General features: G+C 39.9%; 1 gene segment (V, D, J or C); it reads left to right on the top strand.

The window, feature by feature from the left end:
• The first annotated feature begins 14,231 nt into the window (after nt 1-14,231).
• Nucleotides 14,232-14,827, top strand: LOC116568783. The segment is given in 2 exon segments: nt 14,232-14,298; nt 14,409-14,827. Coding segments are annotated over 2 exon segments (462 nt in total).
• Nucleotides 14,828-23,688: the final 8,861 nt, after the last annotated feature.

The following is a 23,688-nucleotide window of genomic DNA, read 5'->3' as shown; positions in this document are numbered from 1 at the left end:
GTCTGTGAATCGCCAGGTTTACACACTTCACAGCACTCACTTTTTAAACTTAAAATTGTCACACAGTTCAAATTAAATTTGTGGCGAAGTAAATAGACAAGGATATCACTATTGGAAGGCTTCACTTGCCAGCCTGTTAAACTCCTATAAATCTTAGAGACACTGGGATAGATTAAATACCTTCTCAGTTTGAAACAGTCTGAGGAAGGTGGTTGTATCAAGTCTTTCTGTTTCTGGGCTTCCTTTCCACATGTCAGGCTAATGGTATTTGAGCCACAACAAGCTGACGTGTTTTGGAATTATGTCACCTGTCCTAACTGATGACAAAAAGTTTTAATTAAAATATAATATTTATGATTCGCATAATTTAAAAATGAAATCTAGCAAAGACTTCCAGCTATGGTTAAGCGAGGTTAACATATTTTCTCCTTGAAAATCAGTATAAAACTGGACTAAAACAGCAAAACTAGTCATTTCAGCCCTCAGGAAATGTCCATAGGCCTACAGTAATCTAAGAAGTGTTTGTGCTCAAAAAACTGCAGAATTTAGGGAACAACATTTGTACTCTCACCTGGAGCTGAGCCCATTCCTCACCATCTCCCAAAACCCAGGTCCACGGGCATCAAGGTTCTTCTAAGATAAGATGGCCCATGAGGACTAGCAGTACAATTACACAGTGTAAGAAGCTGAGTTAATTTGGGATGAGGAGCGATGTGAAAGTAAGCTGACAAGCTACGTGGTGTACAAGCAGGAAAGCCAGGGGCTCTGCTGGTCTGTGGTTGTGGTCATGACTGCAGCAAGCATGTGCTTGGCTGAAGCTGTGAGCGTGCTTAGCAGGGACTCAAAAGAGCCCAAGCCAGCCACACGACCCTGAGGCCTTAGGCATAAGCTAAACAAACATGAAAGGCCTCACAAAATGTATAAGCTGGGTAAGTCTCAAAATTGCCTAAAATATGAATGTGCTACCCATTCAATGGAAGTCTTAATCCAAGTGCTTGACCACAATCCCTATCTAATCCTGTCTACCACTAAGATATGTAGACATAGGTGATCCTCAGGAAGCTAGGCTGAACAATAAATAATTGGAAAAGAAAACAGGAGAGTCATGAGCAGCCACATACCACAGAGGTTATAATATCACACATTTAACCCAGGCAACTTTCTCAGCACACAAACAACAATGAGAGCGACAGTTTGGAGACAAATCACAATCTAGAGTTCCTGCAATATATTTGCAACAAAATATTTTTCAATAGTAAATTAGCAAAACAGATAAGGAATCACAAAAGTATGTCTGTTATAAGGGGAAACCTCCCCCCTAACTCAATTCAAACTGTCATTGAGTTTGACCAGACACTTTCCATAGCAGATAACGATTTCAGTGCAACTATTACAAATATGTTCAAAAAAAAAAAAAAAAACACAGAAAACCATGTTAGAGAATTAAAGGAAAGTATGAAAACAATAAATCAGCAAATAGAGATCTAAAGAAGGAGACAGAAATTACAAAAAATAATAGATTTTTTAAAAATCTGCAATAGATCACAGCTATTGAAATCAGGTAACATGATGCCACTAGTTTTATTTTTGTTTTTCAGCATTTCCTTAGCAATTCGGGGTCTCTTCTGATTCCATACAAATTTTAGGATTATTTGCTCTGGCTCTTTGAAAAATACCGGTGGAATTTTGATCGGAATGGCATTAAAAGTATAGATTGCTCTAGGTAGTATAGACATTTTAACAATGCTTATTCTTCCAGTCCAAGCGCATGGGACAGTCTTCCATCTTTTTGTGTCTTCTTCAGTTTCTTTCATGAGCGTTCTGTAGTTCCTTGAGTACAGATCCTTTACCTCTTTGGTTAGGTTTATTCCCAGGTATCTTATGGTTCTTGGTGCTTTAGTAAATGAAATCAATTCTTTAATATCCCTTTCTGTATTTTCATTGTTAGTGTATAAGAAAGCCACTGATTTCTGTACATTGACTTTGTATCCTGCCACGTTACTGAATTGTTGTATGAGTTCTAGTAGTTTGGGGGTGGAGTCTTTTGGGTTTTCCATATAAAGAATCATGTCATCTGTGAAGAGAGAGAGTTTGACTGCTTCATTGCCAGTTTGGATAACTTTTATTTCTCTTTGTTGTCTGATTGCTGTTGCTAGGACTTCTAATACTATGTTGAACAAGAGTGGTAAGAGTGGGGATGATATTTGCTGTGGGTCTTTCATAGAGAGATTTTATGAAAACAGACACATAGACCAGTGGAACAGAGTAGAGAGCCCAGATATGGAACCGCAACTCTATGGTCAAATAATCTTCGACAAAACAGGAAAAAAATATACAGTGGAAAAAAGACAGTCTCTTCAATAAATGGTGCTGGGAAAACTGGACAGCTATATGTAAAAGAATGAAACTTGACCATTCTCTGATAAACTCAAAATGGATAAAAGACCTCAACGTGAGACAGGAATCCATCAGAATCATAGAAGAGAACATAGGCAGTAATCTCTTTGATATCAGCCACAGCAACTTCTTTCAAGATATGTCTCCAAAGGCAAAGGAAACAAAAGCAAAAATAAATTTTTGGGACATCACCAAAATCAAAATCTTCTGCAAAACAAAGGAAACAGTCAACAAAACAAAGAGGCAACCCACGGAATGGGAGAAGATATTTGCAAATTACAGTACAGACAAAAGGTTGATATCCAGGATCTATAATGAACTTCTCAAACTCAACACACACAAAACAGACAATCATATAAAAAATGGGCAGAAGATATGAACAGACACTTCTCCAATGAAGACACAAATGGCTATCAGACACATGAAAAAATGTTCATCATCACTAGCCATCAGGGAGATTCAAATTAAAACCACATTGAGATACCACTTTACACCAGTTAGAATGACCAAAATTAGCAAGACGGGAAACAACATGTGTTGGAGGGGATGTGGAGAAAGGGGAACCCTCTTACATTGTTGGTGGGAATGCAAGTTGGTGCAGCCTCTTTGGGGAAGAGTGTGGAGATTCCTCAAGAAATTAAAAATAGAGCTTCCCTATGACCCTGCCATTGCACTACTGGGTATTTACCCCAAAGATACAGATGTAGTGAAAGGAAGGGCCATCTGTACCCCAATGTTTATAGTAGCAATGGCCACGGTCGCCAAACTGTGGAAAGAACCAAGATGCCCTTCAACGGACGAATGGATAAGGAAGATGTGGTCCATATACACTATGGAGTATTATGCCTCCATCAGAAAGGATGAATACCCAACTTTTGTAGCAACATGGATGGGACTGGAAGAGATTATGCTGAGTGAAATAAGTCAAGCAGAGAAAGTCAATTATCCTATGGTTTCACTTATTTGTGGAGCATAACAAATAGCATGGAGGACATGGGGAGTTAGAGAGGAGAAGGGACTTGGGGGAAATTGGAAGGGGAGGTCAACCATGAGAGACTATGAACTCTGAAAAACAATCTGAGGGTTTTGAAGGGGCAGGGGGTGAGAGGTTGGGGGAACCAGGTGGTGGGTATTGGAGAGGGCACGGATTGCATGGAGCACTGGATGTGGTGCAAAAACAATGAATACTGTTATGCTGAAAATAAATTAAAAAAAAAATAAAACAAAAATCTGCCGTAGAAAAGCATTACAGCTGAAGTGAACTATTCACTAGAGTGCTTTAAGAAAATATTCCAGTTGGCAGAAGAAACAATTTCAATACGATTTAACTTCCTCAACTTCATAAATGGCATCTGTGAAAACCCATAGCTGACATCATACCTAGTGTTGAAAGACTGAATGCTTTTACACCAAGAACAGGGACAAGACAAGGATGTCTGCTCTTGACATTTCTGTTTAACATGGTACTAAAGGTTCTAGAAAGTACAACAAGAAAAAAATTTTAAATATCTAAGAGATTCCAAAGGAATAGTTAAAATGTCTCCATCTGAAGATGACATGATCCTGTATGTAGATAATTCCATGGAATCTACATGCAAAGAAAACCCATATTAAAACTCATAAACATGTTTAGCATTGACACAAGGTGCAATTTTGATATACAAAGTATTAGTTACATTTCTATATACTAGCATGAACAACTTAAAAATGAAATTAAGGAAATACTTCTACTTACAAAAAAACCAGAAAGAATGAAACATTTAGGAATTACATTAACAAAAGAAGATCAAAACTTGTATATTGAAAATTACAAAACAATGCAGAGAAAAATTACAAAATATCTAAAGAAAAGCTTCAATATTGTCATGATGGCAACTCTCACCAAATCCATTGACGATTCCATACAGCAGCCTTCATGGGCAAAAATTTTTAAAAATCCTCTAATATTGACATAAAAATACAAAAGATCAAGAAGTGGCAAATTGATTATGAAAAAGAACAAGCTGGAGAACTGATATGATCATCCCACAGAAGTGGTGGGGCGAGGGGCACACCTAAAATTGGATTGCAGCTGATGATGCTGCACACACAGAGGGTGTGGAAAGCTTCTTCACTGACACAGAAGGTCCTGGGGGGCAGAAGGGTAGGCCTTTCAAGCGAGGCCTCACAGCACCTGACTTCAAAGGTTACAGAAGAATCAAGTTAACAGTAGTAAGGTCAGTGTTGTATTGGTGCTAAGAGAGCAAACAAGTTGGTAGAATAGAATTGAGTCAAGAAATAAACCCATAAAATGATATAGCAACTTTAGAGAACACTCTGGCAATAACATAAAAAATTAAACAGAAAAGAAATAAAAAATTAAAAAAAAATAAACAGAAACTTGCCAAAACACCCAACAAGTCCTCTCCTATGAATCTAAGAAAAATAAAACAGATGTCCCCACAAAGGCATGTATGTAAATATTCGTATCAGAATTATTCATTATAGCCAACATTTGGCAACAATGCAAATGACGAATAAGTAAAACACTGCATACCTATAAAATGAAATATAAAGGAAGAAACTACTTATACCTGGTACACCATGAATGACCATCAAGAATATTATATTAAGTAAAAGAAGTCATAAGCAAAAAACTATATATTCTGTGATTAGATAAATATTAATTGTCCATAAGGGGCAAATTTTCAAGACAGAAAGCAGATCAGTGGACAATTAATTGCATGATTTCTGGTAAATACTTACTCTTTAGATCAACAGGGCAGTAAAATTTTGGAGCACTTTCATCATCCAAAAATATTTCTGTGTTTACAGCTAGTCCTCATTCCTACTTCTCAGTGGAAAGCCTGCTTCTCCCTCTCCTTTTGCCCCTCACCCAGCTTGTACTCTCTCTCTCTCTCAATCTCTATCTCAAATAAGTAAATAAAAATCTTAATTAAAAAAAAAATTCAGAGGCAGTAAGGCAATGGACTCAACTGGAAAGCATGATGAATAATGCCTAGGGAGGTTAATACTTATTTGAGTTTCTGCTGGCTAATTCATATCTGTATTTCATCTAAGTATGCTTTTATGTTTTATATTGCTTTTAGATCCAATTCAAAAGTCCAGAATATCAAGTTACTTGTAGTTCCCCTGATTTGCTATGTCACATTGCAGTGCATCTGATTATTGACATGAGATTTTCTGCCTGGAATCTGCTTTACTATTGTGTGTGTGAGTAAGAGTGTGTGTGTGTGTGTGTGTGTGTGTGTGTGTGTGTGTGTGTGTTTCATTACTTACTAGGCTCAGTGCTGGGAATAACATAAAATAGTCTCTAACTCAGTTCGCTATCCCAGCAGTGGAAACAGGCCAGGTCAGTGCTAAGGGCAGGGCAGTCAGCACACATGACAGGGCTGGGGGAGAGTTCCTAAGGAAAATGCAGAGAAAACCGTCCCAGCAGCCAGAGGATGGGGTTGGGTGGGAGAAGGCTTCTCTCCTAGGAGTGGAGAGTAGGATTGCAGAGCTACAGTGTGAAGGAGAGAGAAAGCAAGCTGCCACATGGCCTGAAGGTTTAGGCACACAAGGTCAGAAGAGAACACAAGGAGATGCTACGGGGAGGTTGGACAACTGCCAAAGTGAAGTCAAATGGTGCTTGCTGCCAGGCTAAGTACCCATCACTTCCCTTATCCTTTCTATGACTGAAGTCTTCTAGAGAGGATGGAATCAATGCAGCCTTTCCATTAATACTGAAAGGGCCTACATGGATTAGCTGTGAGCGTGGACTCCAGCACTGAGCCAGTGTTCAAATCCTAGCTCCACCTCTCACTCTTTGTATGGCCTTGCACAAATTATTCCCTTCCCTGTGCCTCAATCTGCTCATCTCTGAAATAGGCTGATGAGACGTTCACCTCCTAGAGTGGATTGAGGATCCCATGGAACAATGCAGTGCTCTGTGTCCCATGGTGCTCTGGTGGGGCGGGGAGAGGCTGACTGAGGCAGGGAGACAGGAGCTGGTGCAGGAACCACAGCAGGAAGAGCTGGCTGGAAGGTGAGGGAGACAGGACGTGGTACAAAGCAGGAGACACAGGAGGCAGGAACACAGAGGATGGAAATGTCAGGTGACCAGTGGGATGGGGGCCTGAGAAAGGGCAGCTCCCCAGGGAGGCTCTGGTCTCTGTCTCGGGCAACCTGGAGGACAGTGCTCCTGCCTCACACAGGGAATCCTAGAGGACAGTCAGGTGAGGGGATGACGGGGAATAAGAGAGCATCAAGACCCCTTCCCCTGCTCTGTGTTCTGAGATGCAGATCGCACGTCACAGGGTCTGTGGCGCTCAATTACATTTATTTTACACTCTGGGGTCTCACCAAGGGTCCCACAGCAAGGCCATGTCTCAGTTCCTGCTGTGTTCAAGTCTCCTCAGGTTCTAAGAGTGGAGCGGGGGAAGGAAAAGGAGGGAGGGCCGAGCTATTGAGTGATGGATGAAAACACAAATGATAATCACATATTTTATCTACTTCAGATTCAGGAGAATAAAACTCAGCAAAAGGAGGTATTTTGAAATCTCTTGACCAAAAACTGTTTTGTTAATAAATTATGAACCAGTGCTATAAGCACAGATTTCAACTAGTTTTAAAACTTACCTTTCAATCACATGATTGACTCAATATTTAGTAGTCTTTCCCTGGAGAGCACTTTCCTCCCTTCAGAAAACTATGACATCATCAAAACCAAAGCACAGAGCAAATCAAAATTCCCAGTCAAATTTCCCAGTCAAAATTCCCAGTCAAAATTCCCAGACAAATGGCCTAAAGTATGGATTTTGGTAGAGAAATGTCAATTTAAAAGCATAATAAAGAATAGCCTTTTATCAATTATTAAGATAGAAAAAACATGGTTATTCAGTAAAAAGTTACCCACAGAGAAGAAAGGAATTTAAAAAACACAGAAAAGAGGAGGAATCCTGATGTGGGAGCTCAGCACACTTGCACATGATGAGAAGGACCATCAGTGAGGCTCAGGGACCTGGGGAGGTAACACTGGGAGAAGCTGGAGGAGCACATGGCCTAGTATGCTACAGACCAAGAAAATAAAGGCTGCTATAAACTGTTCCATTCATCCTGTGTTCTAGAATTTGGCTGCATCACATAAACATTCAAACCTCAGTCACATTAATAGTTGATATGCTTACAATTAAGTTCAATTTGATGTCCACACACAAATACAGAGGCAACTTCCATTAGTTCTCTCTGCTGCTGCTCCAGGACAGGTTTTAGTAGAACTGAGGGCACATTAGAGAAGAATTATCTTGATCTGATTTGGGTGTTTTAAAATTTACCCTTGAATAATAATTCTGTTCTTAGAGACTTCTGCTCTTAAATTAGATCACTCAAAATAAAACCATTTACACATTTATTTTCCTCCACTGTTCCTTGAGGATATAATAATGGTTAACTTTTTCTAGGAGATAAGACTAGTTATCTTCTCAAGCGGGGCTGCCTGTGTGGTTCAGTGGGTTAAGCATCTGCCTTTGACTGGGGTCATGATCTTGGAGTCTAGGGACTGAGCTTCATGTCTGGCTCCCTGCTCAGAATGGAGTCTGTTTCACCTCCTCCTGCTGCTCCTCCCCACCCTACTCATGTACTCTCTCTCTCTCTAATAAACAAACAAACAAATAAATAAATAAATTTTAAGCCTTTTTTTCCCTTAGGCAATGTAAAACAAGCCAGTTGTGTGACAGAGCATAATCACGTCTTGAAATGGCCTGGGTCTCTGCATTGAGTCTCGATCATGTCACCAACAAAAGGGCAAGGCTGGCCCCTGAGTATCCACTCAGGCCATCATGCAGAGAAGAATTCCAGCCCAGTAATGAACCATGTAGCTCAGCCCATCATGGAGTTTCCTAGTCCATGTCCAGGGGTCTCCAAGCTCAGAGGTGATGAAAACCACCTGGTATGGGTCAGTATCCCACAGCACTAGGAATCCTTCCACTCCCCACAGGAGGATGGGGGGATCCTAAGTGACAGCATTTGTCTGGCTGGTTGTCTTCTTCCTCCTGCCCTCCATGTTCCTCCTTCACCTCCCACTTATCCCCTCCAGGCACCACCTGTGCTGATGGTGGCCTCACAAAGCCACCACCTGTGCTATGAAAGCCACAAGAGACTCTAGAGGGTCATTGACTCTTAGAGTTGCTGTCTCAGCTCAGCCCGACTGGTTTCCATCTCTCTGTCCCTGAGGAGCAGGATTATTCAGATGCACACAGTGCTTAGTGTCCTAGGACTGGGATCACCAGGAACAAAGAGGTGCTGGCTATTTCAGGGTTTGGAATGTTCTTTCCCCAGGGCTTATACTATCCTAGAGGGAAGACTGGCCTGACAGCTGGAGAGAGGAGCCAAGTTCTTTCCCCATCCTGTCCATCACCTGCTCTGAATTTCTGCTGGGCCCACTAAAGGAGGGAGACCTGAGATCCACCTTAGCACCCACCACGGGAGTGCGACTCCATTGAAATCAGGAATTCCATGGTCTTCCTTCTAGCTCGGTCCCTAGCTTCTCATAGGAACCTAACCTGGGGAGACAGTGGCTTCTCTTCTGCCTCTGAGGTGACACTTTGAGATCCAGAAACCGCTCCCCGTCCAGGTGGGAAGGAACACACACACACACACACACACTTTGAGGAGAGCCGAAGTGGACTAAGATAACTTATCCTAATTTCTTCTAATAAAGCAGGTTCAATGATTATCAAATTCACTCACTGTTTTAAACCAATCCTTGGTGAAGAATGTCCAAAGCTTGTTTGTCTGACAATACTCATGTATACCTCATAGATTTTATATTTTTATGGTTACAAAAGTGAGGTTATTATTTGAAAGAGGCCTGGCCCCAGGCCTGACAGGTTGTGGGTGTTCTGCACATAGTGACTTAGTTTGAAATGCCAGGTCCATGCAATGAGAGGTGCACATAATAGAGAGGAGGAGGTGGGGGTTCTAATCCTGCCTCAGCTGCTCATGGTCCTGTCATATTGAGTCACCTGCATTTTGACTGCTGTTTTCTTATCTTTAAAGATGAGAAACAATGAGGCTTCTGGAAGAAATCCTTTCCTTCTGTTGGGGAATGACTTCCTGTACCCTTTTGTCCTTCTAGCTAAACTTACAATCAAATTGATATGAGACAGATTAACAGAAGAAAATCAAATTCAGTAGAAATATGTATGGGGAGTTCACACAGACTTGGAAATCCTAAACACAGTGAGTCAATAGGAAGCTTATATGAGCTAAGGAGAGAGGCAAGATCTGAGAAGAAAAAGGGGCCAGGAGCAGGAGAATGAGAAGAAATGTTTGGAAGAACAAGATTGCCCAGCTATGCAGGTGATTCCATAGGTGAAGTGGAGTGAGTCCCTGTTAATAGCTGTCTCACTGCCACAGGCACACCTTTCCAGGGTAAATTTCTGCCATTCAGGGAGAGGCAGTTTTCTTGCCTCTGCTGGGTTTTGATGATTTTAACTCAAAATAGTCTTCATGCCACTGTGGCTCATCAGGGGAAGCCAGCACTGGTGCCCACTCTTTTCACCTATAATTGATTAAGCTTCTGTGATTCCATAGCAGAGGGTGATTCCCCAGCATGCTACTTATGACTTGGTTTTAATAATGAGTTACTCATCTTACAAGACAAATGATTTTTTTAAACTTTTTCCAACACAAAGTGTTATAAAGGCATAGGTTGAAGTTAAAAAAGAAACATTTCTATGTGTCTGTTTTTATGCCAGTACCATGCTGTCTTGGTGATCACAGCTTTGTAATAAAGCTTGAAATCAGGTAATGTGATGCCCCCAGATTTATTTTTGTTTTTCAACATTTCCTTAGTGATTCGGGGTCTCTTCTGATTAAAAACAGACACATAGACCAGTGGAACAGAGTAAAGAGCCCAGATATGGACCCACAACTCTATGGTCAATTAATCTTCGACAAAACAGGAAAAAATTTACAGTGGAAAAAAGACAGTCTCTTCAATAAATGGTGCTGGGAAAACTGGACAGCTATAAATAGAAGAATGAAACGCGACCGTTCTCTTACACCGTACACAAAGATAAACTCAAAATGGATAAAAGACCTCAACATGAGACAGGAATCCATCAGAATCCTAGAGGAGAACATAGGCAGTAACCTCTTTAATATCAGCCACAGCAACTTCTTTCAAGATATGTCTCCAAAGGCAAAGGAAACAAAAGTGAAAATAAGCTTTTGGGACTTCATCAAAATCAAAAGCTTCTGCACAACAAAGGAAACAGTCAAAAAAACAAAGAGGCAACTCACAGAATGGGAGAAGATATTTGCAAAGGACAGGACAGACAAAAGGTTGATATCCGGGATCTATAATGAACTCCTCAAACTCAATACACATGAAACAGGCAAACATATCAAAAAATGGGCAGAAGATATGAACAGACACTTCTCCAATGAAGACACAAATGGCTATCAGACACATGAAAAAATGTTCATCATCACTAGCCCTCAGGGAGATTCAAACTAAAACCACATTGAGATATCACCTTACACCAGTTACAATGGCCAAAATTAACAAGACAGGAAACAACATGTGTTGGAGGGGATGTGGAGAAAGGGGAACCCTCTTACATTGTTGGTGGGAATGCAAGTTGGTGCAGCCTCTTTGGAGAACAGTGTGGAGATTCCTCAAGAAATTAAAAATAAACTTCCCTATAACCCTGCAATTGCACTCCTGGGTATTTACCCCAAAGATACAAATGTCATGAAAAGAAGGGCCATCTGTACCCCAATGTTTATAGCAGCAATGGCCACGGTCGCCAAACTATGGAAATTACCAAGATGCCCTTCAAGGGATGAATGGATAAGGAAGATGTGGTCCATATACACTATGGAGTATTATGCCTCCATCAGAAAGGATGAATACCCAACTTTTGTAGCAACATGGACGGAACTGGAAGAGATTATGCTGAGTGAAATATGTCAAGCAGAGAGAGTCAATTATCATATGGTTTCACTTATTTGTGGAGCATAACAAATATCATGGAGGACAAGGGGTGTTAGAGAGGAGAAGGGAGTTAGGGGAAATTGGAAGGGGAGGTGAATCATGAGAGACTATGGACTCTGAAAAACAATCTGAAGGGTTTGAAGTGGCAGGGGGGTGGGAGGTTGGGGGTACCAGGTGGTGGGTATTATGGAGGGCATGGATTGCATGGAGCACTGGGTGTGGTGAAAAAATAATGAATACTGTTTTTCTGAAAATAAATTTAAAAAATAAAAAATTAAAAAAAAGAAAAGAAGCATTTCATGCACAGTCCTCTCATCAAAATATATCGACTTTCCTCTTTTTGGATTTCCAAGCTTGTCTAGTTCACTAAAAAATAAAAAATTAAAAAAAGAAAAGAAACATTTCATGCACAGTCCTCTCATCAAAATATATCAACGACTTTCCTCTTTTTGGATTTCCAAGCTTGTCTAGTTCACTCTCAGCCCGCTGAGGCATACAGAAATACTCTTCATAGGTGGATGGACAAGACAGTAAAGGACCTCCAGGTCAATCATGGTGATTGAATTGAGAAGCTGTTTTGACTACTATGTTTGCTGAATCAGAATTGGTTATTTTCTTCTTAATTCTTTTACTAATTACATATTTTCAGAAAAAGGACTATAAGAATTTTTAGAATTAAAATATTATTTAACAAAGCCTTTCTTATTGTTCAATAATAATAAAAATACAACTTGAAAATATCAAAAGGATATATTATTGCCAGGCAAAGAATGTCCTTTATGTTCATTATCATTTTCAGTGTCATGATATAATTTAACTTTCTAAAAGATATTTTTATGACAATCAAACATATAGAAACTCAGACATGAAAAAATTAAATTTGTGAGATTATGAGTCACTTATGGTTTGTCTCCCTCCCAATTCCATCTTGCTTCATTGATTCTTCTTCTACCCACTTAAGCCCCCATGTTGCATCACCACTTCCTCATATCAGGGAGATCATATGATAGTTGTCTTTCTCTGCTTGACTTATTTCGCTAAGCATGATACGCTCTAGTTCCATCCATGTTGTTGCAAATGGCAAGTGAGGGTTGTTGGGGGGAGGGGGGTTGGGAGAAGGGGGTGGGATTATGGACATTGGGGAGGGTACGTGCTTTGGTGAGTGCTGTGAAGTGTGTAAACCTGGTGATTCACAGACCTGTACCCCTGGGGATAAAAATATATGTTTATAAAAAATAAAAAATTTAAAAAAAAATTAAATTAACCCAGCCACCATCCAAAGGGGTAAGTAATATAGGATAGTACCTATTTTCATAGGTCATTACTAGTATTCACAATAACTTTTTAAGGACCTGATAAATTTTCAAAACACATTGTTAACTAAATGGGTTAAGAGAGAGAGGGGGGTGTTTAATTGTTTTTGCAATTAAAAATATTCTCATAGATTAAAAAAATAAAAATAAGAATATTCTCATACATTAAAGACTTGCAGTATTATTCACAATAATAAGTTGACCAAATAAAGAGAATAAAAATCAAATGTGCAAATCTTAATTAAAAATGTATATTGCATATAAAATTGCAAGCTTGCTTATTTATATTTAAAAATATGTGGGGTAAACCTAGGTGGCTTAGTAAGCTTTGGACTCTTAGTTTGGCTCAGATCTTGATCTCAGTGTTCTGGGCTTGAGGCCAGCATCTAGTTCTGAGATCAGGGTGGAATCTTCTTGAGATTCTCTCTCCCAGTGCTTCTCCCCCTTCCCCCATCCATTCTCCTCCTCTCTCTCTCTCTCTCTCTTTCAAACAAATATATGAACAAAGCTTTAAAAAATTATACATATGTAGGGAAAAATCAAAGTAAAAGTAAATGATAGGTGCCTGTGTTGTCATTTTTACAGTTCATTTTTCTCAAATTGTCTTTAAGGAAGTATGTTTCTCGTGTGTGCTCTGTTATGTACCAGCTCTGTGTTTTTGCCTCAGTCACTTCTCTTTGCCACTATACTCATTTGGGAAATGATAATCACAGCAGCTCTCTCATGAGGCTGCAGAGAATAATAAGTAAAATGATGTAAGAAAACGTTTAGAACACTGCCTGACACATTGCAAGTCCACAACAGACAGCGGAAGAATATTAATTGTAAAGCTCATCCTTACTTATGTGACATAACATTCCTTTGCAAATGATCCTGCCTATGACATCATGCTCACAAGACTGTTGCAAGCCCCAGGGCAAGTAGAAGCTGGTTTCCAGAGACTGCTCTGACCCGTGTATCCCCAGCAATTGTGGCCTAGTCCCTTCTTGGAGGCACCCAGATGATAAATGAAATTGCATTTCTCTGAGTCCTAATCTGCCTGGTGACATCTCAGTTAACTTTAAAAATGCTTATGCACAACTCACATTCAACAACATCGATGAGATAGTTCACTGCCTGTTGTTCTGTTGTGCTGTGTTAAAGAAGAGTTAAGGTCAGATTTCCCATCCCAGTCCCAGATCAACAGCAAGTCAGAGACAGACAGACATAGGGGCTGAGCACAGCAGGCACATCCTCATGTTTCTGAGCAATGTTTCTGCAGTATTCGATCCCGGAGGGATGGCTGATGGGTGTGAGAATCATCTTGTCCTACCCCAGACAGACACATTCATACTAGAAATTTCCTAGCAGATAGGGAATCCTCTCACCCCATCTGCCCAGCAATGATGGGACACAGGAAGCCCCAGACTGCTCAGATCTGTGGCCAATCATGAACAACCTCAGAAAATTATCTAAGCCACCACTTCTGAGATACCCAAATGAGCCCCTCCCTCCTGCCACTGACATGTCAAGTCCTGCCTCACTTCTTACCTTGTCACTGGGGAGCCAGCCAGGCCAACGGGATGCCACTTCTGGAAGCAGTCATCTTCTCCTGTCTCTGGGCCTGTGAGTTTTCCCCCAGGCACTTCAGTCTACAGGAGAGAGTCAAGAAATTCTTTATCGTTGCCTTTTTCTGTATCATTTGTTCATGGGAATATCTCTGCTTTGCTTTGCAGTTGGCCTTGGGCAGGTGAAGTTAGAGCAACCTGAAATATCAATTTCCAGAACAAGAGATGAGAGTGCCCACATATTATGCAAGGTGTCCACTAAGGACTTTACCAATGCAGTCATACATTGGTACTGGCAGAAACCACATCAGGAGATAGAACATCTAGGATTGGTCCAAGCAATCTCTATTCAAGTTTCTTTAGGTGGGAAGAAAAACAAACTTGAAGCAACTAAAAATGCTATTACTTCTACTTCAACCTTGAAGGTAAATTTCTTACAGCAAGAAGATGAGGCCATGTACTACTGTGCCTGCTGGAGGGGAACCACAGCATCAGAGTTGTTAGGCAAAGCTACCCAAGAACCATCTTCAGATCTGACCCACCCACATCCTTCTCAATATGGGCAACCACAAAGGCTGCATAGCTGAGTGTTTAGCCTGAGTCTCTCCCTCTGCTGTATTTCCTGATTTCTGCAGGAAGACATTATAGATTCTGCTCATATAGTGAGCTCCACATGATATCAGCAATGGTGGTACAAACATTAACATTTTGATGCTATTTCCCATGAAATTCAGTTGCCTGGGAACTCTGAAAATACAAGATGAATGGTTCAGAGAAAAATTTGTTTATCTGTTCATTCACTGTAGAGAAAGAGACCCCCAGTAGTTGAATGGCTCAAAATGAAGCCAGGAAGTGGTATATACTTTACATAAATATTTTCTGTTAAGACCACTTTCTGATTTTATTACAGTTCTTCTGAGGCGCAGTGATCTGTCAAATATAAGTACTGTATGTCTTTCATTAGTGTCTGACACCATCCTGAAGGAATCTGACCATTAATTCCTGAAGTAAATAATCAGCAATTTGCGGGCATAGGAGAGACCATTATCCTAGGTTTAATCCTATATCCTAGAGATAGAAGCAATACCTACTCTATATTCAGGCATCAATACTGGAACAAAATTAGGACTACTCTATTGAAACAGTCCCCTGAACACATCAGGTGTCTCCAGTATGGTAGATACGCCTCTGACTTTGTTCTCCAGGGTTCTACAAAGAAAACTAAAGATCCTAAATAAGGGCCAAATGGTTAAAAAGAAAGATAATATGCACTCCTTATATCTCTAAATTTAAAAAAAAAAGAAGGCAATGTTCCTAATAAATCAATAAAACAAAAAATAATTATTAAGAACGAATTTGGTGATTATTAACTGAATGGTTGTGAGTTTTCAAGAACTCACAGTATAGTTTCACAGTGTGGTGTATGACACTACAAAAGCTTCTCTTTCACCTCTTCAGACTCCACTCTCAAATCTAAAGGAAAAACATTTACTTCACAAAAATTCGATACGTTTGGTAACATGGATATCTGATCACATAATTGCCATACTTGTCGTTTACCTCTAGCTCCTGAGATCATGAAGGCACCTTCATTGTCCGTTTCTCATTCTAAGAATCAGGTGTGCTATCAAGTGCAGAGATGTTATGGAAGCAGAATGAATTCCTCCCACAGAGGTGTCAGCCCTTCCCCAGGGCAAACTCAGGATCTTGTTTCACACACCCTATCCATCGTGATTTCTGACTCTGGTGGGTCCCCAGCAGGAGGAACCTGAGGGTCTAGTTACAGAAGGGCCTCACCTGTCCCAGTAGTGCAATTGCTGGGTATTGGGTAGCTCTGTTTTCAACTTTTTGAGGAAGCTCCATGCTTCCTCACTTTTCCAGAGTGTCTGCACCAGCTTGCATGCCCACCAACAGTGTAGGAGGGTCCCCTTTCTCTGCATCCTTGCCAGCATCTGTCAATTCTTGACTTGTTAACTTTAGCCATCTGACTGGGGTGAGGTGGTATCTCATTTTAATTTGTATTTCCCTAATGCCGAGTGATGTGGAGCACTTTTTCATGTGTCTGTTGGCCACCTGGATGTCTTCTTTGCAGAAACGTCTGTTCATGTCCCTGCCCATTTCTTGATTGGATTATTTGTTCTTTGGGTGTTGAGTTTGATAAGTTCTTTATAGATTTTGGATACTAGCCCTTTATCTGATATGTCATTTGCAAATGTTTTCTCCCATTCTGTCAGTTGTCTTTTGGTTTTGCTGACTGTTTGCTTTCCTGTGCAGAAGTTTTTGATCTTGATGAAGTCCCAATTGTTCATTTTTGCCCTTGATTCCCTTGCCTTTGGTGATGTTTCTAGGAAGAAGATGCTGTGGCTGAGGTCAAAGAGGTGGCTGCCTGCATTTTCCTCAAGGATTTTGATGGATTTCTTTCTTTCATTGAGGTCTTTCATCCATTTGGAGTCTATTTTTGGGTGTGGTGTAAGGAAATGTTACAGTTTCCTTTTTCTGCATGTGGCTGTCTAATTTTCCCAACACCATTTGTTGAAAAGACTTTTTTCCATTGGACATTCTTTCCTGCTTTGTTGAAGAGACTTTTTTCCATTGGACATTCTTTCCTGCTTTGTTGAAGATTAGTTGACCATAGAGTTGAGGGTCTACTTCTGGGCTCTCTATTCTGTACCACTGATCTATGTGTCTGTTTTTGTGCCAGTACCATATTGTCTTGATGATGCCAGCTTTGTAATAGAGCTTGAAGTCTGGAATTGTGATACCACCAACTTTCGCTTTCTTTTTCAACATGCCTCTGGCTATTAGGGTTTTTTTTCTGGTTCCATACAAATTTTAGGATTATTTGTTCCATTTCTTTGAAGAAAATGGATGGGATTTTGATAGGGATTGCATTAAATGTGTAGATCAATTTAGGTAGCATAGACATTTTCACAATATTTGTTCTTCCAATCCATGAGCATGGAACATTTTTCCATTTCTTTGTGTCTTCCTCAATTTCTTTCATGAGTACTTTATAGCGTTCTGAGTATAGATTCTTTGCCTCTTTAGTGAGGTTTATTCCTAGTTATCTTATGGTTTGAGGTGCAGTTGTAAATGGCATTGACTCCTTAATTTCTCTTCCTTCTCTCTTGTTGTTGGTGTAAAGAAATGCAACCAATTTCTGTGCATTGATTTTATATCCTGACATTTCTGAATTTCTATACAAGTTCTAGCAGTTTTAGAGTGGGGCCTTTTGGGTTTTCCACATATAGTATCATATCATCTGCAAAGAGTGATAGTTTGACTTCTTCTTTGCCGATTTGGATGCCTTTAATTTCTTTTTGTTGTCTGATTGCTGAGGCTAGGACTTCTAGTACTATGTTGAATAGCAGTGGTGATAATGGACATTTCTGCCATGTTCCTGACCTTAGCAGAAAAGCTTTCAGTTTTTCTCCATTGAGAATATTTGCAGTGGGTTTTTCATAAATGGCTTTGATAATATTGAGGTATGTACCCTCTATCCCTACACTTGAAGAGTTTTAATCAGGAAGGGATGCTACACTTTGTCAATGCTTTTTCAGCATCTATTGAGATGTATATTGAGAGTATCATAAGGTTCTTGTTCTTTCTTTTATTAATGTGTTGTATCACATTGTTTGATTTGTGGATGTTGAACCAACGTTGCAGCCCTGGAATAAATCCCACTTGGTCGTAGTGAATAATCCTTTCTATGTACTGTTGGATCCTATTGGCTAGTATTTTGGTGAGAATTTTCTATCTGTGTTCATCAAGGATATTGGTCTGTAATTCTCTTTTTTGATGGGATCCTTGTCTAGTTTGGGGATCAAGGTGATTCTGGCCTCACAAAATGAGTTTGGAAGTTTTCCTTCCATTTCTATTTTTAGGAACAGTTTCAGAAGAATAGGAATTAATTCTTCTTTAAATGTTTGGTAGAATTCCCCTGGGAAGCTGTCTGGCCCTGGGCTTTTGTTTGTTTGGAGATTTTTTTTTTTTTTTTTAGAAGTTCACAAAATGTAATTAATTGTTTAACTCTTTTAAACAAGGTTACGTAGTTAAGGTTGTTCTGAGATTTTCAGTGACAGTTTATGCTTCTCTGACTTCACATCATTTAACTTTACCTTCTTATTTGAACAAATATTTACTGAGTTCCTATCACATGAGCAGGCATTCTTTTAGTAGACACTGTAGATACATCTTTGTCCTCAAAGCGGCTCACAGCCTAAGAAAGAGAAACAAGTAACTAATAAATTTCCTTATCTAAATAGATACAAAACATGGGATGGAGTTGCCCAAGTAGGGAAGCATTAGCAGAACGGTCATGCTTTTGTCATCCAGGACCATCTTTTCTAGGGATCCTTGGCTCACTGCCGTAGTTATAGTTAGGTAGTTAACAAAATAATACAAAGAAGCAAGAGTGTTTAGGAACTTTTAAGTCCTAAATATTAAAGTGAATATTAAAATTGTATTAATTTTTAAAAAATGTTTTATTTATTTATTTGACAGAGAGAGAGAGAGAGTAAGAGAGGGAACACAAGCAGGGGGAGTACTAGAGGGAGAAGCAGGCTTCCTGTTATTGAACAGGGAGCCCAGCCCTGCGCTCCATCCCAGGACCCTGGGATCACGACCTGATCCAAAGGCAGACACTTAATGACTGAGCCACACAGACGCCCATAAAACTGTATTAATTTTTGAAAAAGTTATAAATTCCTTCCCACTCACCCCAAGTCTTCAGGTAATTGTAGTGCTTCAGGAAGGCTATACCTTCTTTTTTTTTATTTATTTTTTTTTATTTCCAGCATAACAGTATTCATTATTTTTGCACCACACCCCGTGCTCCATGCAATCCGTGCCCTCTATAATACCCACCACCTGGTACCCCAACCTCCCACCCCACGTCCCTTCAAAACCCTCAGATTGTTTTTCAGAGTCCATAGTCTCTCATGGTTCACCTCCCCTTCCAATTTCCCCCAACTCCCTTCTCCACTCTAAGTCCCCATGTCCTCCATGCTATTTGTTATGCTCCACAAATAAGTGAAACCATATGATAATTGACTCTCTCTGCTTGACTTATTTCACTCAGCATAATCTCTTCCAGTCCCGTCCATGTTGCTACAAAAGTTGGGTATTCATCCTTTCTGATGGAGGCATAATACTCTATCCCCAGGGGTACAGGTCTGTGAATCACCAGGTTTACACACTTCACAGCACTCACCAAAGCACATACCCTCCCCAATGTCCATAATCCCACCCCCTTCTCCCAAACCCCCTCCCCCCAGCAACCCTCAGTTTGTTTTGTGAGATTAAGAGTCACTTATGGTTTGTCTCCCTCCCAATCCCATCTTGTTTCATTGATTCTTCTCCTACCCACTTGAGCCCCCATGTTGCATCACCACTTCCTCATATCAGGGAGATCATATGATAGTTGTCTTTCTCTGCTTGACTTATTTCGCTAAGCACGATACACTCTAGTTCCATCCATGTTGTCGCAAATGGCAAGATTTCATTTCTTTTGATGGCTGCATAGTATTCCATTGTGTATATATACCACATCATCTTGATCCATTCATCTGTTGATGGACATCTAGGTTCTTTCCATAGTTTGGCTATTGTGGACATTGCTGCTATAAACATTCGGGTGCATGTGCCCCTTTGGATCACTACGTTTGTATCCTTAGGGTAAATACCCAATAGTGCAATTGCTGGGTCATAGGGCAGTTCTATTTTCAACATTTTGAGGAACCTCCATGCTGTTTTCCAGAGTGGCTGCACCAGCTTGCATTCCCACCAACAGTGTAGGAGGGTTCCCCTTTCTCCGCATCCTCGCCAGCATCTGTCATTTCCTGACTTGTTGATTTTAGCCATTCTGACTGGTGTGAGGTGATATCTCATTGTGGTTTTGATTTGTATTTCCCTGATGCCGAGTGATATGGAGCACTTTTTCATGTGTTTGTTGGCCATCTGGATGTCTTCTTTGCAGAAATGTCTGTTCATGTCCTCTGCCCATTTCTTGATTGGATTATTTGTTCTTTGGGTGTTGAGTTTGCTAAGTTCTTTATAGATTCTGGACACTAGTCCTTTATCTGATATGTCATTTGCAAATATCTTCTCCCATTCTGTCAGTTGTCTTTTGAATTTGTTAACTGTTTCCTTTGCTGTGCAAAAGCTTTTGATCTTGATGAAATCCCAAAAGCTCATTTTTGCCCTTGCTTCCCTTGCCTTTTGCATTGTTCCTAGGAAGATGTTGCTGCGACAGAGGTCAAAGAGGTTTCTGCCTGTGTTCTCCTCAAGGATTTTGATGGATTCCTTTCCCACATTGAGGTCTTTCATCCATTTTGAGTCTATTTTTGTGTGTGGTGTAAGGAAATGGTCCAATTTCATTTTTCTGCATGTGGCTGTCCAATTTTCCCAGCACCATTTATTGAAGAGGCTGTCTTTTTGCCATTGGACATTCTTTCCTGCTTTGTCGAAGATTAGTTGACCATAGAGTTGAGGGTCTATTTCTGGGCTCTCTATTCTGTTCCATTGATCTATGTGTCTGTTTTTGTGCCAGTACCATGCTGTCTTGATGACGACAGCTTTGTAATAGAGCTTGAAGTCCGGAATTGTGATGCCACCAACGTTGGCTTTCTTTTTCAATATCCCTTTGGCTATTCGAGGTCTTTTCTGGTTCCATATAAATTTTAGCATTATTTGTTCCATTTCTTTGAAAAAGATGGATGGTACTTTGATAGGAATTGCATTAAATGTGTAGATTGCTTTAGGTAGCATAGACATTTTCACAATATTTATTCTTCCAATCCAGGAGCATGGAACATTTTTCCATTTCTTTGTGTCTTCCTCAATTTCTTTCATGAGTACTTTATAGTTTTCAGAGTATAGATTCTGTGTCTCTTTGGTTAGGTTTATTCCTAGGTATCTTATGGTTTTGGGTGCAATTGTAAATGGGATTGACTCCTTAATTTCTCTTTCTTCTGTCTTGCTGTTGGTGTAGAGAAATGCAACCAATTTCTGTGCATTGATTTTATATACTGACACTTTACTAAATTCCTGTATAAGTTCTAGCAGTTTTGGAGTGGAGTCTTTTGGGTTTTCCACATATAGTATCATATCATCTGCGAAGAGTGATAATTTGACTTCTTCTTTGCCGATTTGGATGCCTTTAATTTCCTTTTGTTGTCTGATTGCTGAGGCTAGGACCTCTAGTACTATGTTGAATAGCAGTGGTGATAATGGACATCCCTGCCGTGTTCCTGACCTTAGCGGAAAAGCTTTCAGTTTTTCTCCATTGAGAATGATATTTGCGGTGGGTTTTTCATAGATGGCTTTGAAGATATTGAGGTATGTGCCCTCTATCCCTACACTTTGAAGAGTTTTGATCAGGAAGGGATGCTGTACTTTGTCAAATGCTTTTTCAGCATCTATTGAGAGTATCATATGGTTCTTGTTCTTTCTTTTATTGATGTGTTGTATCACATTGACTGATTTGCGGATGTTGAACCAACCTTGCAGCCCTGGAATAAATCCCACTTGGTCGTGGTGAATAATCTTTTTAATGTACTGTTGAATCCTATTGGCTAGTATTTTGTTGAGTATTTTCGCATCTGTGTTCATCAAGGATATCGGTCTATAGCTCTCTTTTTTGGTGGGATCCTTGTCTGGTTTTAGGATCAAGGTGATGCTGGCCTCATAAAATGAGTTTGGAAGTTTTCCTTCCATTTCTATTTTTTGGAACAGTTTCAGGAGAATAGGAATTAGTTCTTCTTTAAATGTTTGGTAGAATTCCCCCGGGAAGCCGTCTGGCCCTGGGCTTTTGTTTGTTTAGAGATTTTTAATGACTGTTTCAATCTCCTTACTGGTTATGGGTCTGTTCAGGCTTTCTATTTCTTCCTGGTTCAGTTGTGGTAGTTTATATGTTTCTAGGAATGCATCCATTTCTTCCAGATTGTCAAATTTATTGGCGTAGAGTTGCTCATAGTATGTTCTTATAATAGTTTGTATTTCTTTGGTGTTAGTTGTGATCTCTCCTCTTTCATTCATGATTTTATTTATTTGGGTCCTTTCTCTTTTCTTTTTGATAAGTCGGGCCAGGGGTTTATCTATTTTATTAATTCTTTCAAAGAACCAGCTCCTAGTTTCGTTGATTTGTTCTATTGTTTTTTTGGTTTCTATTTCATTGATTTCTGCTCTGATCTTTATGATTTCTCTCGTCCTGTTGGGCTTAGGGTTTCTTTCTTGTTCTTTCTCCAGCTCCTTTAGGTGTAGGGTTAGGTTGTGTACCTGAGACCTTTCTTCTTTCTTGAGAAAGGCTTGAACCGCTATATATTTTCCTCTCAGGACTGCCTTTGTTGTGTCCCACAGATTTTGAACCGTCGTATTTTCATTATCATTTGTTTCCATGATTTTTTTCAATTCTTCTTTAATTTCCTGGTTGACCCATTCATTCTTTAGAAGGATGCTGTTTAGTCTCCATGTATTTGGGTTCTTTCCAAACTTCCTTTTGTGGTTGAGTTCTAGCTTTAGAGCATTGTGGTCTGAAAATATGCAGGGAATGATCCCAATCTTTTGATACCGGTTGAGTCCTGATTTAGGACCGAGGATGTGATCTATTCTGGAGAATGTTCCATGTGCACTAGAGAAGAATGTGTATTCTGTTGCTTTGGGATGAAATATTCTGAATATATCTGTGATGTCCATCTGGTCCAGTGTGTCGTTTAAGGCCTTTATTTCCTTGCTGATCTTTTGCTTGGATGATCTGTCCATTTCAGTGAGGGGAGTGTTAAAGTCCCCTACTATTATTGTATTATTGTTGATGTGTTTCTTTGATTTTGTTATTAATTGGTTTATATAGTTGGCTGCTCCCACGTTGGGGGCATAGATATTTAAAATTGTTAAATCTTCTTGTTGGACAGACCCTTTGAGTATGATATAGTGTCCTTCCTCATCTCTTATTATAGTCTTTGGCTTAAAATCTAATTGATCTGATATAAGGATTGCCACTCCTGCTTTCTTCTGATGTCCATTAGCATGGTAAATTCTTTTCCACCCCCTCACTTTAAATCTGGAGGTGTCTTTGGGCTTAAAATGAGTTTCTTGGAGGCAACATATAGATGGGTTTTGTTTTTTTATCCATTCTGATACCCTGTGTCTTTTGACAGGGGCATTTAGCCCATTAACATTCAGGGTAACTATTGAGAGATATGAATTTAGTGCCATTGTATTGCCTGTAAGGTGACTGTTACTGTATATGGTCTCTGTTCCTTTCTGATCTACCACTTGTAGGCTCTCTCTTTGCTTAGAGGACCCCTTTCAATATTTCCTGTAGAGCTGGTTTGGTGTTTGCAAATTCTTTCAGTTTTTGTTTGTCATGGAAGCGTTTAATCTCTCCTTCTATTTTCAATGATAGCCTAGCTGGATATAGTATTCTTGGCTGCATGTTTTTCTCGTTTAG

Source organism: Mustela erminea, chromosome 11 (genome assembly GCF_009829155.1).
Source record: "Mustela erminea isolate mMusErm1 chromosome 11, mMusErm1.Pri, whole genome shotgun sequence".
Taxonomy (NCBI): Eukaryota; Metazoa; Chordata; class Mammalia; order Carnivora; family Mustelidae; genus Mustela; species Mustela erminea.
The sequence above is the reverse complement of the archived record's forward strand: the minus strand, read 5'-3'. Positions and strand labels throughout refer to the sequence as shown.